Source organism: Oryzias melastigma, linkage group LG4 (assembly GCF_002922805.2).
Source record: "Oryzias melastigma strain HK-1 linkage group LG4, ASM292280v2, whole genome shotgun sequence".
NCBI classification, from domain to species: Eukaryota; Metazoa; Chordata; class Actinopteri; order Beloniformes; family Adrianichthyidae; genus Oryzias; species Oryzias melastigma.
In genome coordinates, this window is record NC_050515.1 from 6,022,593 (window position 1) to 6,040,918 (window position 18,326).

Sequence of the window (18,326 nt, forward strand, 5' to 3'; positions counted from 1 at the left end):
TAGCTGAAATATTAGCTTAACTCCAAAATAGGCTAAAAAATCTTAGTAAATGCCAAAATAGTCCAAAAAGCTTACAGAAAGCCAAATTTTAAACTTTGTAACATAATAATGAATAATAAAAAGGCAGGAATATTTTTCCAGAATAAATCAACTTTAACCTTAAATAACTTTCAATATTTTACTCTCCATAAAATATATTTTGCCCATATTATACAAGTTAGAAATGAGCGTTGGATAACATCGGGTTATCAATAACAATAAAATAAAATGATCTGGAGGGCCGGATAGAATTACCAGGAGGGCCGGATCCGGCCCCCGGGCCTGGACTTTGACACATGTGCTCTACAGTGTCTGACGTCACGTTCAGTCAATGAGCTAACCCCCCCTAGATGCTTCTAAAAGGCCAGAGGCAAAGTCTGCGTGACCAAAGTCATGCAGGAAGGTCGCAGTGATTGCCGACCATATATAGTTACTGAGGAGAGACGGCTTCAGGCCCCGAGCAGCGAGCAGGGCTATCGATCAGTGCCACGAGCTCGGGAAGAGAACAGAACACAACGCCCCGCGGGAGGGGGAGGAAAGGGAGAAATACACTTTGTACCTTAATGCCACTGGGCTGTAAAGTGCTTCCATTTTCCATTTATTTGCCCCCCCAACCCTCTTTCCCCTCCCTCCTCCTCCTTAAGAAAGCAGCCTCCTCTCAGACAGCTGCAGCAAAGCGGAAATCTCAATTAAAGTACTCCCAATAATGCCTATAGTAGTTTCTAGCATAAGAAATGAACCTTTTATCTCATTTACCTTTTATTTAAAAGTGGTGGAATTTTTTCCCCCTTTTTTCCTTTGAGCGGAAAGGCAATTAAGTGAAGTCAACTGAGGATTCAAATCTCTTGCATCACAAGAAAAAAGGAGAAGATTAGGAGGTGAATGGGAACAGATTTAGCAGCCTGGTGCACGATCTTTGATACATTTCCAGCCGCGGTTCAATTCAACAACTTCCTGCAATTTAGCTCCAAAAGCAGCCACTCGAGGACACAAAGGGAGAGTCTTCGTCTGCAGGAGTGCAGCTCAGCTCAGGCAACACCGTCATCAGGCTTGACAGGAGACCCTTCAGAGCCGGGCAGACACACAACAAACCAGAGCGTTCATTCAGATGCTGCAGAATACTTCCAAATGAGTGTAGTTTAGAGATTAGTGTCTTCATAGCTCCATCGGTCCCTACACGGGTGAGGATTTCAGCAAGCCTTTTCATTTAGACCAGGGGTCGGCAACCTTTCTACAACTTTCTACAGATCAAAACCTAGAAGGAGCCAGATAGCCTTTAAGAAATTTAGATTAGCATTCATGACCTTTTAGTTTAAAAAATAATAAATATAAATTATATCTCAAAATTTGATTTATTTATTTATTTTGTTAACCAGAAGCTCAAATTGCTTATTTTCAAAATAAAAGACGTTCTGTGCCAAACAGGATCATCTCAGTGCAGCTAGTAACCAATGTTGTGCAGCATGAGACAATATGAAGATCAAACTTTTGCATATAAAATCTGTTCATTCTGGAGGTAGAGTTGAGCAAACACGACATCTTCAGGTCAACAGGATGTAAAAACCTACATAGTTTATCATCTATGTGAACCTCAGGCATCAATTTATAAATATAACTAATCTAAATTGAATAAATGCTAAGTAGTAAGTAATCCTTACTTTCAAAAATGCTATTTTATTTTTCTTTATTTTTTTTACACTATTTGTCCTCAGCAGTCTTACACTGTTGGGTTTAGTTATTTTAGTTTGGAGTTGCAGGCTTTGTTTGTTTTCTTTAGATAGTTTTGGTTCGGCAGACCTCAGACGGTCGACATTTCTGGGTCAGAAGACTTATTTTTTGTTTGGCCAAGGAGCCACCATGGAGAGATGAAAGGTTTCAGGCTGCAGACCCCTGATTTAGACAGAAAATTTGATCATGGACTTTTATTTTGTTAGTTTTTGCTCATTTCATGCACGCATGTCACTTCCTGCTTTGAGGCGCCAGTGCTGACTCCGCCCCCCCCCCTTGCTCTTCCTCTTCTCTCAGGTTCTCTCCCATCACCATCGACAGCATGACCAGCCTGGTGGGCATGAACATCCCCGGCCACACCGGCACCGGTTGGTGCATCTTCGTGTACAACCTGTCCCCGGATTCCGACGAGAGCGTGCTCTGGCAGCTGTTCGGCCCCTTCGGCGCCGTCAACAACGTCAAGGTGATCCGTGACTTCAACACAAACAAGTGCAAAGGCTTCGGCTTTGTCACCATGACGAATTACGACGAGGCGGCCATGGCCATCGCCAGCCTCAACGGCTACAGGTTGGGCGACCGCGTCTTGCAAGTCTCCTTCAAGACCAACAAGACACACAAGTCCTGAACTGTGCCAGGTAAAAGCGACGTCCGAAGAGGAAGAAGAAGTAAAAAAAATGTATTGCCCCCAACCCCCGCCCCCAACCTCCACTCATTCCCCCAAAGCCGCCACAGCACCACCACCACCACCCTACTGCAGCCATCCGACACAGCAAACGCCAACCGGAACACAAAGAAACCTACAAACTAATTGAACTAGAAATGGCTTATATCATAACTTTGGACCTATAAGCCAGTGTTGCCTAAATAATACAAAAATGGAATGATTAAAATGTTCACACGTTTTTTGGAAGCCCCTGTGATAGTACGGAGCTTCTCTTTATTGTGTATCCTTTCTGTTTGTTGTGGTTGTGTTTTCTCTTCTGTATAAACAGTAGCAAATCCCTGTATGCCCTTATTTCAGAGAAGAGAAGGATCTTTTTAGACTTTTCTCTGTCTTGATTCAGGATTTGTTTTTTTCTTCTGTAAATCCGGATCCACTGTTGTTAGTATTAACGCCTCCCATCAGTGTACGGGAGGGGAGGAAGGGAGCTTTTTTTAAATTGGTAAAAAACCACTCATTCACTTTTAGTGTACATTTAAGAATTTCCCCTCGTCGGCTACATGTGGGATTAAATAATCCCATTTACTCAGATGTAGAAAACGAAAAAAAAAAAACAGATTTCTAACATTGTTTTTGTTTTGTATCGCAAACAAAACATGTCTTTCCTCAGTGGGTTTCAGGGACACAGGGCGCGGGAGGGGACGGGTTCCTGTTCACAGTAATTTAAGAAAAAAAAAAAGAAAAAAAAAACCACTGTTGCCAAAGAGAAGAAGATCTCTTTGCTTGGGAAAAAAATGCGTTTAGAAAAAGATAAAAACAAATAGAAAGATCTATTTTTATAAATGATAATTAAAATAATAACTATTGAAGCATTTTTACGAGAATCTGGATTTGAAGAAAAAAAATATAATATTTTGACTGGCTAACTGGGGGGACCGGCGGGTGGGAGGGGGCACCACCTTGTCTTGTTGTTCTGGTACTTTATAGAATCAAAGGTTGTTTGTTTTTTTGGGAATCAAAGTTGGTTTTCTAGACGGAAGGTTTTGTGAAAAGGGATGCAAACTGAGGCAGGCGATTTTGGTAATTTTTCACATATGTACTTGTGCATAATTATTCAAACAGCGATACCCAAAAGGAAGGGGAGAGGGGTCTTTCCGAGGCCTAACCAACCTTATACTTCAGTGCCCAAAGCATTAAGACCCTTTTGTCCACGTTTGCTTTGTCATCAGATAATATGGGAAATTAGTAACTAGGTATCTATCCATTTAGAGAGCATCATTTTCTTGGTTTTTGAGAAGCGATCAACAGTAGGTGCTAATACCACATTATTCACATATCTTAAATATCCAACTTTGTTGTTCTATGTGTTGTTTAAAGAAAAAAAAAGTACTTTGATGTTAGCATTGAATTGAGCTGCTGTTCTTCGTTTGGTATTCGTTTCATGTCGGCCCGGAAATCTGATGTGACTTTTTTTCTTTTAGATTTTATGAATTTGGGGCCTTGTAAGAATCACTGATCAAAGTTTGATTTTTTTCTTAAAAAAAATCTTTTCGAATTTAAGTTTTTTCCGTTTGGCTTGCTGACGTTTAGGTTATTTGCTGAGCGTGAAACGTTTGTCAAATGCTGATTAGCTAGTTCCGTTAGTCTAGATATTCGTTTCCTTAAAAAGGATCAATGAGAACTGTGTCTTTATTTGCTGTGTACAAATAGATGATATATATAAATATATATATAGTCTACATTTGTTTTACAATATCTACTGTATTATCTGAGTTGTCACTGTTCTTTTGTTTGAGCTTGTCTTTTTCATATGACAATTTATTATGAAGTGGTGGTTCAGTTACTTAGAAAAACTTGTGAGGAAGCTGTTCAATTGTTGTCATGTTGCTTGTGGAGAAAAAATAATAATAATTGGATTAATTTTCAGTTGCGACAAAAGAAACCGAACACAGCTTAGAGTATAACTGTATTCGTTTGACACCTGATTTACTATTTATCTCTTTTTTACAATATTTATTTTCTATTTATTCTCTATTTATTGATTTGTTAATTTATGTGTGTATTTATTTGTTTAATTGTCTGTGTAATTTGTGTGATTCTGGTACAGGGAGGGGGGCGTTTCTGAGCAAAAGGGAACAAAGCGACTATAGTGGAGAGGCTCTTCCAGTAGTCCACTGCACTGAGAGAACTTTTAGTACGTTTGTGCTTTCTACCAATATATCAAAATTACACTATAAAAAAACCTAAAAGTCAACAAAACTGAAAAAAATGTCTGGAGGGTCGGGGGACGCTCTTCCCTTATTACTAGAAACAGTTACTCGCTATGCATAACCTAGTTAATAGTTAAATTTGCTATTGCTTTTTTCTTGTCTTGTTAAACTGAAATCTTTAGATCTTTTTCAATAAAGTTTAGTCTTGATAGAATGTTATAAACAGTCGTTCTGGTTCAATATAACCTGTGATAAGTTTGTGTAGTTCTAAAAAGCCACTCCGTCCACACCCTCCCTCCACTTACTACCGCTTTGTGATGAAACCTTATGCAAAAATGTGGGTCTGAACGCATAGTTTCCGTTTGTATTTGTTTTTTGAAAACAGCTGTTGGAGGCTTGGGCACATTCTATTCCAAAAAAAAAAAAAAAAGTTAAAAAAAAGGTGGTTTTTAGGGTCATGCATTGCACTGGACTAAATCGATTGAAATCACGTTAAGAGGTTATTTTTACGAACCGTCATCATGTTTTCCAACAAATCTTTTAAAGAACTAAGACGTTAGCGTTGCACACCAACTGCTTTTTGCGGCAGCTGTCTAAGAAATACTCTGGAGGGATTAAAAAGGGATCGTGCTGATTCTATATTTTATATACTCGAATATGAAATATATTATATATTTTGAAAGGTCAAAGGGAATATTCCAGACGTATAAATATAAGGAATTGGATTTCTTTTCTGTTCGTTTGTTTGTTGCTAGAACTTAAAGGAGGTGCGTGAAGAGCATTTGGGACGCTCATCCTTCTCATGTCTCACTCATCCGACGGTCATCATCAGTTCTAACCAAACGAACCAGACCCCTTCATGCTCCCCGTCCCCCGGCGGGAGCTTGAATTATGCAACGACCCCGGTAGAATGTTGGGATGTGTGGGTTTCCTACTCTGTAAGACTTTTGGATCTTACGACGCGTGCCTGTGTTCCGCCTAAACCCCGTTTGCACGACTGAGTGTTTCCGTTGGTGTGCATGTAACCTCCGATGTCTTCTGTGCACACGTGTGCGCGTCTCCCTGAGTGCATGTGTGACGACGATCAAAGAATGAGAGTGAGTGAGTGAGTGTGCATATCAGGGTGTTTGAAACATGGGGCTGCGTCACCTCGCTCCATGCCCGACCCCTATGGCTCACACCATCCCCTGTAGCGCCTTATAGTGGCAGCCTGCCAGTAGGAACAACTCAGCCAGTAGTGGAGGAGGGAAGGTGAACAGAGGAACTCGGCTCTTCTTGTCAGTTTTCATTTTCCTCCTGAGACGTGTTTGTTTACTATCTGAAAAATCTATAAACGAAATCTTTAAAGACAAAAAAAGACGAAAAAATCTTCACGGGGCCCCATGACTCGCGGCTCCCTCTACTCTCTCCTGCTTATGTTATTACTTAACAATTATCAATGATGATTATTATGATTATTATTGCTATTATTCTTAGTATTCTTATTCTTATTATTAATCCAATTACTGCGATGAATGACTTCATGTTATCCTTGCTAGTTTAGGTAATTTCTGAAACTGGAAACAAAATAAAAATCTTGCTGTAAATGTTTGTTTTTTCTTTTTCATAAAACTGTTGTGTTTGAATTATTTGTACTTTTGAATGTTGGGACAATAAAATGAGGTGTTAAGAGCTCCAACGTTTCTTGTCTTGAAGAATGAAAAGGTTTTTCACACTTTTTTATAACAAATGATGTTTCTTTTCCAATTTTATCAAATCGGAGCAGATCGCCGCTCCTCCAGGGAGTATCAACATCCCATAATGTAGTGTTTGATTTAACACAAGTGTGCTGAAGTTTGCAGAACAGAGATTTAAGAAGGATATTTAATAGATTAGTTATGGATGATGAGCTTAAACGCGTAGGAGGAGCTCAAGTTCTTTTGTTTTTATAATGAGCTGAGAGCAGGGGCGGAGCTAGAACCTCATATTGAGGGGCCGGAGGGGGGCAGAAGACTTTAGAAGGGTGGCAAATGGAAATGTGTTATTTTAACTATTTGTTAATTTAATGTTTTTTTTTTATTTTTTCAATGTTGGGCTGCTGTCCTCCTGTGTCTCCCAGTAGCTCCGCCCATGGCTGAGAATTATTAGAACAGGGGTGGTTTGATCCGGCCCACTCATGAAGAAAAAAGATACAAGGATGTTGGGGTTAAAAAAACTGTAGTGGATTATAGTTCTTTAAAGATTTGACCGCAATGCCCAATTCCACCACTAGGGGAAGCAAAGGAAAAGAAATAGCAGTATAACCAGAGAGCAAGGAATTAACACAATTAACGTAATAAGTAATTAGGCTACTAGGTTGGTTACGGCATTTTTTCCAACTGAGAAAAAAACTAAACAAATACATAGGGCTGCGTATCGATAATAACTTCCACAAACGATTTGATTTGATTCACCAGAGCCTGGATCGACTTGATTCTGATTTTTTTTATTCTTTCGATTCTTCAATTCAATTCACTTTTGAGCTTACACATTTATACGCATTTGTTTAGAAATACATTAATGATCTTCTATATGTTTCAAATATATTTATATTAATCTGATACAGTTCAGATACTGTAAAATGTATCAGTGAAATAATGATTGTTAATATCATCCAGTGTTACATAGATTCTCCAAAGGAGAATTTCTAACAAAAATGTTCAAATCCTTAACATGGTAAACAGCTCCTGGAGAGCGTTTCAGTTTCACCACTAGGTGGCGATCGCGTTATTGCATTACACCTTATTCCAAAAGAAGAAAAAAGTATGAGGATAAACAATGTTTTAGACCACTTTAAAACATGTAAAAGAGTTTCTAAAATTCATGCCTGTGAGTTTATAAAAATTTTCATTTTATCAGCAATGTATGTTTATGACGGCCGAGCGTTAGCATTAGCCTTCCTATGGGAAATCCCATTAAACGTTAGCATCAAGCTAGCAGACCTTAGCTTTAAGTGCTAAATTCATCTATATTTTTATGAATCGATTATTGACCTGATAAGCTTAAATCGATTCAAATAAATTCATTAATTGATTTTATCAACCCAGCCCTCCAAAAACAAACCTACAGATAAATTGACCAAAGGTTATTTTACTATTAGGCTACTGGACCGGCCCACTTGAGATCAGACAGGTTGAATGTGGCCCCCGAACCAAAATGAGTTTGACCCCCCTGGATTAGAACAAAGTTTCTCATATATAAAACCCCCGAAGGAGAACAGGAAGTGGCTCAATCATCTATGAACCAGGAGAAAAATAATCTTTATAGAAAGCTGGACATCCTGAAGATGAAAACTTTAGATTAAAAGAAGTTTAAGTTCACTAAAAGGTCAAATATGAACATATTTTGTTGCTTACGTTTCCCTTTAAAAGTGATCTAAACCATTTGTCTTTACGGGGAACTTTAAATCTATTTGCAGCAGAAAAATTAGCCGTCATCTCAAAATAAAAACTATCATCTATCTTCCTTTTACTGCTAAATTAAAGTGTCTAAAGTTTAAATACAAATTATGGCTGACAATGTTAGTCAGATATTATTAGTAAATTTGTATCTTCTTTAAATTTACCATCATATTTTTGCTTTAAACCAAAGCAATAAAAAAATACATTTATAAAACATAACAGTCAGTAAAATTCTTAATTTTCTGCTCTGATTTTCCTCTGTTTAAACTTTGATGATTTATGTTCACATTTTTTATTTAAAATCAAAGCCAACCCTGTCAAAATACCAGCTCCTCTCTGCCTGGTTTTACTTTTATTCCAAACCACTTTTATTTTTTTTCTTGGTCTCTGCAGACATCCGTGTTTAAAAAGGTCTGTGGTTCTGTCGCAGCTGGCAGAGAACAACCAGCGTCTTTAACCACTCTTCACACTCAATTATCTTTATGAAAGCAGTTTGTAATATTTTCCATCATTCCACCCGACAGTCCTCTCAGTTTTGGCCATGTGACCTGTCAACCTGGCGTTCCACACCTGCTGAATTTGCACAGAATTTGCTACTTTTCCTGGAAAACGATTTGCTGACTCAGACTCTTCATTTTTTTCAATATTTCCTTTAGACTCAGTGATCCTTATTCTTAGAAGCAACATTCTTTTAGGCTTCAGATCTGACAGTTTGACACCAAAACGACATTTTTTTCTCAGAAGGCAATTTAAGTGTTTAATTAAAGAGGAAATTGAGCATCGACAATGAGTGATGGCTCTGCAAGTTGAGTGAAAAATATTGCTAAAACATACAAAGTTCTCCTCTGCTCTGTACCATTTGCTGCTTAGAATGATCCAAAGATCTACTTTGATAAAAGTCATGTTTTTTTTGGTGTTTCTTACATGTTCTTGTGTTTTTTGGGGGGGTGGACATGTTTAGAAAATTTAGCTCAAAATTGCATTTCTACGTATTTCTTTATTCAATTCGCTGTGAATAGATCAACAGATTGTAGGAATGGGACTTTACAGTACAAAGTTAATGAATACAATTTCTATGATGATACCAATTAGTTGTTAGGCTGCTACAAGTAATAAGCTGGGAAGTCCTCTATTCTGTCCTCAATTTTTATTCCTTCTATTCTTTATATTGTATTTTTCATTTAGTTCTCCATGCCTCTGTTTGGTGCAGTGTGATTCATTTGTTGTACTTCTTTCCCTCTCCCCTCCGAGGAGCGGGAGCGATTCTAGATTCCAGGTGTCTCGCCTGTGCTGCTATCCACTGAAGGCAGAGTCTGGCTGAGGCTGGGCTCTATAGGGTTCCATATGAGGCAAAAATATATTTTTGGGCTCCACTTTCTATATCTATGGTTCATTGTCTATGTCTACTGAACAAGTTTAATGGACATTTGTTCATGTCTATGTACGACTAAGCTTCTGCGTGTCCTGTGAAACGACAGGAGCTAACGACGATAGCAACAGCTGCTGAGGACTTTTCTGATCCAATGACGACAGTAAATGCAAAATTTTAACATAAAGCAAGCTGAAACATCACAAAGCCATCATCAAAGAAGCATGGACATGCAGAAGATATTGATTAGTAGACAATGAACTTTCATTTTAAGGCAGGGGCTGCAAAATATCGACTAGGGGGCTGCAAATGGCCCGCAGGCCACCAGTTTGAGGGCACAGATGCAGAGTTTAGCCTAGTCTGTTTAGTTTAGCAGCCGGCTATTGTTTATATTTTATGACTGACTTTATGTTTTTATACAATTACTGCTGTGAAGCCCATTGAGACAACTGTATTGTGATATAGGGAAATATCAAGGGTCTGCAACCTGTGTTCCAGTGTTTAAAATGTAAAAAAAAAAAATTAATTATATGTTTTAATTTTAGAAAGCTGGATTTATAAATTCCTAAAAAAAAAACACAAAAAAATAAAATTAAAAAAATAGTCATTCCTTAATTTACAGTACCTACCACTAGATTTGCACCATCATGATTATCCTACGTGACAAAGGAAGTCTTTTATTTTGAAAGGTAGTTTTGTGAAACTCTGTTATTTGTTTCATATTTGAGGGGGAAAATCTATTTTGTCATAAAGTTTGTTTAATTAATGCCAAAAAATACTATTTATTTATATATTTTTCTATAAAAACAAGAAAAGATAAAAACAAAGTCTTATTTTTCTAAAGATGAGTGGCTCCAACTGGATTGTGAGAAAGCGACCTAAATGTCTCTTTAAGTGTTAGAGGTTGCAGACCCTTTGGTTATATAAATAAAACTGAATTGAATTGAGTGAAAAACTTTATAAAGTGGTGTCACACACATTTATTATCCTAAGTTCTGAATCCATCATTTTCCGTTTGAGTTTTAACTCTGATTGAGGCAAATGTGAACAAGTTCCTGCAGGATTTAAAGAGAGAAATCTCAGAGTTGAAGCCAAAAACACTCAACTCCTGCATCCCTGAACTTCTATTCCATATTTAGTTAAGAAGTCAATAAAGGCATCCTACTAACTTCTGAAGTAGATAAACAAATTACAGCATTTCTGAAAATATCTGATGCAAACAAGATGCATTAATTGCAAAGGAAGTGAAAGCGCTCTCATCAGAGAGTTGTTGGCATTCTCACTATTTTCTGTCACCAGGTGCAACCATATGATACTGCCTCTCACTTTCTATATAAACCACTTTTCATCTGCCTGGGTGAGAGCTGATCACACTCGCTCCGTGGTGTGAATGTCAGCATCCCGCCGCGCCGATGATGTAGACGGCGGAGCCGCCAAATGACAGGCACGAGCCTCGCAGTTGGAGGCATATCATTTCATACGGACCTCCCTTCTTTGACTAATCTTCCATAGTCAGATCTGTTTTAGCGGGAAAGAAGCCGGTTGCCCTCCAGCTCTCCTTGGGTCTGGCTCTGACATTAATGCGATACCTTTGTCCACTTTACCGATTTCACACCGTCTAATCGGAAGAGACAGCTTCTCTGTGAGTTATTTATTAACTGAGCGGCACTCAGACGAGTGCTCCATTTCATTTTCTGCTTTGGCATTAACATATTGATCAGGCTGATTGGACTGTCTGTTCAATCATAAAGTTCATTTAATACGCTACTTGGCAGCAAACTATTTTCGTGTTGGTGTCTGGAAGCTTCCTCTAATAAAGTTTATGACGCTTTTAAAATGAGCCTCATTTTTACACACAATCAACCTGAAGAATGTTAAACACAGATACAGACGTTTGTAGTAACGCTGATGAAAATTGTGTTTTTAACATGTTCTCGTGATATTTGTCTGAGGGTGGAGGACATATGCTAAGAAAGTTAAGCTCAAAATTTAATTTCTGAGTATTTCTTTACTCAAATTGCTGTGAATCAGGAGCAGATGAAAAAGAAAAATGCAGTTTGAAAAGGATATTTGTGACGTAGAACATACGCTGTAAAATCCCAGCTCCACTTCTTTCTGATTAGGAGTGAAAAGAATAATCAACTTAAGAAATGAATCGATTTCTATTCCTACGCAGATCGATCCGTCTGAGGCAAGTGGTTAATCAAAGTGAACTGATCTTGGGAAATATCATTTGGAATGAGGTACAGTAGGTGGATTTTACTTGAAGTAAAAAGTACCATCACAGTAGATAACTACATGTAATGATGAAACTGATGATACTTGATTCACGTTAATGACTGGAATTGAAAATACTTGAATATCTTTTCTATTGAAAATGATCTGTAATTTTTTTTTTTTAAATTTGTGTTACCAGATTTATTTGAATGATTTTTCTATCAAAAAAGGAAAAAAAAGAAAAAAATCAGCAATTGACAATAATCTGAACATTTTTGTTGATGTTTGATACTTGATTTATATTAATTTATGTTAATTTTTGCTAATGAAAAATAATCACCATTTTTGTCTGAATTTTGATAACAGATCTCCATATGAAATAGAGTTTTATCTACTTACACAATGATGTAATTTATTGTTGCATGAGGATTCTTAATAACTTGAATCTATGTTTGAAAGATATAAAAATCTGATCTTAAGTTACAAACTGGATAATTATAATACACATAAAGGAAATGGTAAGGGCGAGCCGGGATGGGATTATATAAGTTTGTTTCCCCCCACTCCCTTTATGTTTAGTTATCCTGTGTTTGACACGTCTTTATGGATGTAAACTTCTGATGACTCATTTTATTGCAAATGAATTTACTTTTTTCTTCTTGATTGGTTGAAATAAATCATTTCTAATCTAACCTAAAAAGTAACATTTGGTGCGTTGCTCCGCATCTTCAGAAATGTGACGCCAGCATAAAAAGCCAGAAGTGTTTGTAGTTCTGGTGAATATGAGCTTCTACGTGGTTGATCCACCGCTTTATGGCTCAATACCTAAAGTCAACAAAAGTTAACAAAAAACATGAAAAGCTCAATCTTGCACTGAGACTCTTCAGTTTGTCTTTGGATTACTCCGTTTCATCACCGACTCTGCCCTCAACTGATGGAAACTATGACCTCTTAGAGACCAACGTTTTTTCTTCAGATTAACCGAAGCGTGTTCTCTTTCCATAAAAACCATCACTGTTGTATAACAAGAACTTGTAGGTGAGTCTCTCATTAAGCTGTTTTTCCTCTGCTTTTATTTCAATGCTGCTAAAACATACACCGACTTCTACGCATGCTGCTCTCCTGTTCTTCATTTCTATTTTCACTTTTACTTCTTTTTCCCTGTAAATGCAGGGACTTCCTTCAACAGCAGATGACACTCACTGGAATAGAAAAAAAAAAATCATAGGAAGTTTCAGTCCTCGAAGGTTCTCCTTACCAATCTGCTTTCCTGCGATTTCATTGAGTTAAGGCCCGACACCGTTGTGTTTGTGCTCTGAGGAAGTCTTTTTATGGATACACAATCTACTGCAAAAGCTGTCCTTTCATAGCGAGCTCTGCTGTCTGCAGTGAGGAGGAGCCACAAATAGGTAAAGGTGGAGACTTAAAGTTTACAAAAAGGGATCCATCCATCCATTTTCCTGAACGCTTCTTCCCTTTCGGGGTCGCGGGGGTTGCCGGAGCCTATCACGGCTACTGATGGGCGAAGGCGGGGTACACCCTGGACAGGTCGCCAGTCCGTCGCAGGGTCCAAAAAGGGATCATTTATGGTATTTATTCCTAGACCAATACAATTTGAGATTAGGATTAAGGATATCATTTTTGGTTTTAAAATGTTTTTTTTTTAATTGTTAATCTTGAATTAAAAAGAAGAAAGGAAAAAAATAATTCATAGAATGACAGCAGAGAGATTTGCACTTCTTTGAATGCTTTTATTGTGGCGAGGTCAAATATGATCTATGTTTTACCTGTATTTTCTTGTCTTTTGCATTAAGTTATTTGTCACAAATGTTTGTTTTCCCCCTTTTTTTCTTTAATTTGTTTGTTGTTTAACAGACCCTAAAGTTTGGTTAGTAAAATGTAGAATAAATTCAAACAAGCGTTTATATAAATGTCGTTTACGTTTTTTTTAACCTTAAAGTTCCACTCCGATCATCTTTTAAGCTATTTTCAAATTGTTCCCAGTGGTCTTTTGACTATGATTTTTGTCTATTGTTTTTAGGCAAAATTGGACTGTTGTTGTGGAGTAAGCCTGGCCCTACTTCCCATTATCCAACTATTTACACCAGCTCCAGCCAACAGCCCCTTAAAACCCCAATCTAACATTATTGTTGTGACATAAATGGTGAGCAACATTAGAGTTATACAGTTTGGAGGCAGATTCCAGCTCAGACAAGGAAAACAAAGACGTACCTGGATCTAATTGTCTGCATCGGAATAGAACGTAGCGGAGAGCAGGCCAACTTAGCCTCAACGTCACAAAAACGATCTTTTTCTAACGGCATTTTTTTGTCTGCTCCTGATTTAAATAAAGACATACTCGAAAATGTGATTGTGAGATTAATTTTCTTGATTTATTTCCTCCATCAGAAATAAGCTACAAGAAAATTTAGTCTTTAATTTTTCTATCTTATGACCCAAGCCTCACATTGACGTGTAATCCATCCCCATGACAAATGTGGATGAAGGTGGACAGGATTTCAGGACTGCCACGGACACCAGTGAAAATCAGAAATCACTGGGAAAAAAAGTTCAGATGACCCCACTCCCAAGGTCAACATAACTAGGAAAGCACAAGGATCCAAGTCAAGTCTCCTCAGAATAAGATGCAAGTCAAGTTTGAAGTCCCTCTTTTTTTACATCACGTGTCAAAGTCAAGGCCCGGGGGCCGGATCTGGCCCACCGAGTGATTATATCTGGCCCTCCAGATCATTTTATTTTGTTGTTATTAATGGCCCGATGTCATCTGTTCTGAACTATTTTGGCATTTACTAAGATTTTTTAGGCTGTTTTGGAGTTTAGCTAGTATTTCAGCTACATGCTAGCTGTTTTGGGTAATTTAGGATTTTTTCTTTTTTTAAGTTTTTTAAGCTGTTTTGGAGTTTAGCTAATATTCACAGGCTAGCTGTTTTGGTTAATCTAATTGTGTTTTTTTTTTTGTTTTTAGGCTAATTTGGCATTAAGCTAATGTCTAAGTTGACTCTCAGCTTCAGCGTTTTCAGCTATAAGCTTCTGCAATTTTAGCCATCAATTTCAGCATCTTCAGCTGCCAAATTCAGCTTCCAGCATTCACACTAGCATTATTGCAAGTTATGATATATATCTAGTTCATAATTATGTTAAAAGTTAAGCTTTTAAAGTTTTAAAAATGTAGTTTTAGAGTGTTCAATAAATGTTTATCCAGTTCGGCCCGCGACCTAAGCTGTATTTTGGATTTTGGCCTCTTGTGTGATTGAGTTTGTCACCCCTGATCTACATCATTCAGCAGTATGGAAGTTTGTTTGAGTCAATATTCAAGGTAATTTGCAATTCTCTATTGCAAACTGAATTTTCAATTGAGAATTCCATATTACTTTGAATTATGACTCAAAAAAACACAACAAAACTCGTACATTCCTTGATGTTAAATTTTCAGCTGGGATCTATCTAAGCTCCACCCCTTTGGAAATTTTAGTGAGCTGCAACAGCCGAATCCTCCAGAGATTTCTCCTCCAGCCTATAAAGCTAGAAGCTTTTGTTTAAGTCTGTCAGCAATCACTCACAGCTAAATGTTATTTAAAATGATATCCAGCTCCAACAACCACTTTAAAAGTTTGACATTGTGTTTGACAGAATTAAAGTTTTAAATGCTGAACAGCAAACATGAATATTGCACACCTTCACAAGGTTCAATCTGGTAATTAAGACAAATGTGTTTTAAATTAAGTTTATAATTGAAGTCGTTTCCATCTTAATAGAGAGTATAGTTATTCCTGCAACAACTCTGACAGCAGAGAGTGGAAACAGTAAAGCGAGGACAATCTGCAAACAGACAAATTAAAGCGTCTAAATCTCCGGTAAGATCTCAAAATCCAACTTTATGCTTCATAAAATGTCACGTGACACAATCGAATTTCAAACCTGCATTTTGGGCTGTCAGAGGAGTGACCAGTTTAACAGATCTTCTCATATTTGAGACTAACCATCATCTCATTAGTAAAGACAAAACACCAATTAATGGTGCTCTTTGTTCATGCTGCCGCGCGGACGAACAGGACAGAACTTCATCCACCGATGACTGAACCAGCAGATGGTGTGTAAATAAAGAATGTGGTCTCATGGGAACACAGGAGCCTGTTTTCCTTTGGTTGGATCACAAAAAATGACCCTTGGAAGATCTGAACGAGACGAAGTCTCACTTTCAAAGAAGAGGACACAAACATTAAAAAGTTTTTGAGATTCAATGGTTTTTATCGTCAGGTTTAAAGCTTTTTAGCCCAAAACGTGTAAATAAAGATGTACCTTGCTTCTGTTTTTTTCTATACAAATAAAAGTTTTTCCCTTTTTTTTGTTGTTGCAGCTGCACTTTAAGACTTGAAGTCGTTTCTTTTTGCTGTGCCACAAAGAAACCTCAGGGAAGAGACTCCCAGCTCGTCTGGTGCTGCCTGCCTGGAGCTGGCAGGGATTCAATGTCTTTTTCAAGGGCACTTCATCTGGTGTGGTTCTTATCATCATGAGGGCATTCTCAAGTCGCAGCATGGATTCCCAATACACAAAACTGCCAGGACGGATAGTGGAAGCCGTAATGACATCCTCAACGTGTTCTTCCTATTTTTACCTTGTAACTTGACAGTATCGGCTCAGATTGGACCGCGGCTGCAGCGGATGGACTCGGATGTTTCACTGCGAGAAGCTGGAGGGAGAACAAATGGATGTTTAAAACGGAGGAAATTAAAATACCGGAGATGTTATTATTATCGCTCCTCTGGTAACAAAAGGGTTGAGATATCTAAGGTGACAGCAGTTGAGATGCCACTACATTTGTATCACTTTAAGTGAGAATAGCAGCTACGTCCAATGTCAAAAATGTGACTCTTTGTGATGGGAGGACTGTGTGAACTCTGTGGCAAACACTTCACTGTTTTTATCAATGACTTTTGTTGGGTTTCGTGGGCATTTTGAGGTCATTTAGGTGATTTAAGGATGGGGTTAGGGTATCGGTGTGGACCCACATCCACTTGATCAATATGATCAATACAGACGTGTGATGTTTGGAGTCAATTTCCGTTGAAGTTGGGGAGCCTTGATTTGATTTACGAGTTGGGAGCATCCAAAATATTAATTTTTGATGTGGAAGGGGCCCTAACCATGCGTCAAAATGTGACGAATTGGGAATAAGAATGTGTTTCGCCGTCACACGGTGGCAGTTGTGATTGAAGCATCAGGTGATGACCAGATGGGGCCTTAAGCAACTAAAGTGACTTTAAAGTAAAACACGGTTCTGCCCGAAGATTTAAATCAACTTTGTTCTGCTAACGCCATTTATGTACATTACATAGTGCAAATATACATGATTTTTAGAGACCAATTTACCAATTCACATCATAATCAGTGTCAGCTGTATAACCTTTGCTGCTAAGTCCCTGTGTAGCTGCAACAGATGTAGTCATTGTTGCTGTGAGCTTTCGTTTTTGAAGTGACTGAACTGACAAGGAATTGTTTTTCCCTCATGCAACACCTGTATGAATAAATACCCCGTGTTCTGGTACTTTTACCTTCAGGCGACTGACTCAGAAGATTAAATTAAGTTTGCAAATGTTCAAAGAAGTAAGGTAAAGTGTGGATTACTCTAAGTGATCTGCAGGTTGTTGTTGAATCTAAAACAGCTTAAATGTGAGAAACGTTGACTTTTTCTGTAAGAGCTTCAACATCCATCGTCCTGATGACATTAACGAGCACCAATTTAAGGATCTAAACACTTCATGTGTTTGCGTTTGGTTGGCATACTCATACACTAAATATTTTTCATCAAGAGATAATTAATTATTAATAAGAATGTCCTTTTGGGATATTTTGGAAAACAAAACTACAGAATTTATCTTAAATGTTAGAATTATCCTAGGCAAATTTTATATACACAAATGCCGATTTATGAAGACCAAACCATCCTTTTAACATTTCATAAAGGACTCTGCTTATTCTTTTCATCCATAAATCTAATGGAAAATAAACATACTCTGAAACTTTAAGATATTATATGTGATTTACAACTTTTTGATAACCCCTAATTTATTGTTCATGACGTCTTTGTATTTCTTTATTTTATTTCATTTTATTCTTGTCATCTTATGTTTAAAAGTGTCTGTTGTTAATTTCTGTTGTATGTTACGGTATTTTTACATTTAATATTTGACTGTTCAAATTGAAAGTTGTTGAACACCCTTGTACAACTGTCTTATACGTTGTAAATTTCAACTTTTGTCAATTAAAAAAAAAAACTTCCAGACTCCATCGACTTCCTTCTTTTCTAACTTGAGATGGAGTTAGCAATAGCAACAGCTAGCTCATTAAAGTAGCAAAGTCAGATCGTCAGAGACTAGGGCTAAAAATAATAATAATAATAGAACTTATCCTTACCTGGAATCGAAGTATTTTCATCCCATTGGGTCTCTGATTTTCCTTTTACGGTCACAAAACAATAATTAAGGATATTTTCCCTTTGACAAAATACAACTGATGGAACACTTTTCATTATAAGAATCATAGACTGTAAAAATTTCTTATATACAGTCTATGCGGCAAACAAACGAGCTCCTCGCTGGCTTCTGGAGATTACCGTAATACCTCGGTATTAACAAGACAGTGCAATGTCTCAGCTTTCAGAA

At 37.5% G+C, this 18,326-nt stretch overlaps 1 protein-coding gene and 1 long non-coding RNA gene across 14 annotated transcripts in view; one reads left to right on the top strand and one right to left on the bottom strand.

Annotated features, from left to right (window-relative positions):
* Positions 1-6,316, top strand: part of elavl4 (ELAV like neuron-specific RNA binding protein 4) — a 110,953-nt gene extending 104,637 nt beyond the window's left edge. For all 13 annotated transcript variants that reach the window (XM_024278680.2, XM_024278674.2, XM_024278681.2 and 10 more), the window contains one exon: positions 2,065-6,316. In XM_024278680.2, the coding sequence (XP_024134448.1) occupies positions 2,065-2,392 (328 nt within the window). In that variant the 3' untranslated portion in view covers positions 2,393-6,316. The remainder of the gene's footprint in view (positions 1-2,064) is intronic.
* LOC112150396 overlaps positions 1-18,326 on the bottom strand; it is a 162,902-nt gene that overhangs the window by 70,422 nt on the left and 74,154 nt on the right. Inside the window, exon 2 of the long non-coding RNA XR_004947715.1 lies at positions 16,280-16,354. This is a non-coding gene — a long non-coding RNA (uncharacterized LOC112150396). The remainder of the gene's footprint in view (positions 1-16,279; positions 16,355-18,326) is intronic.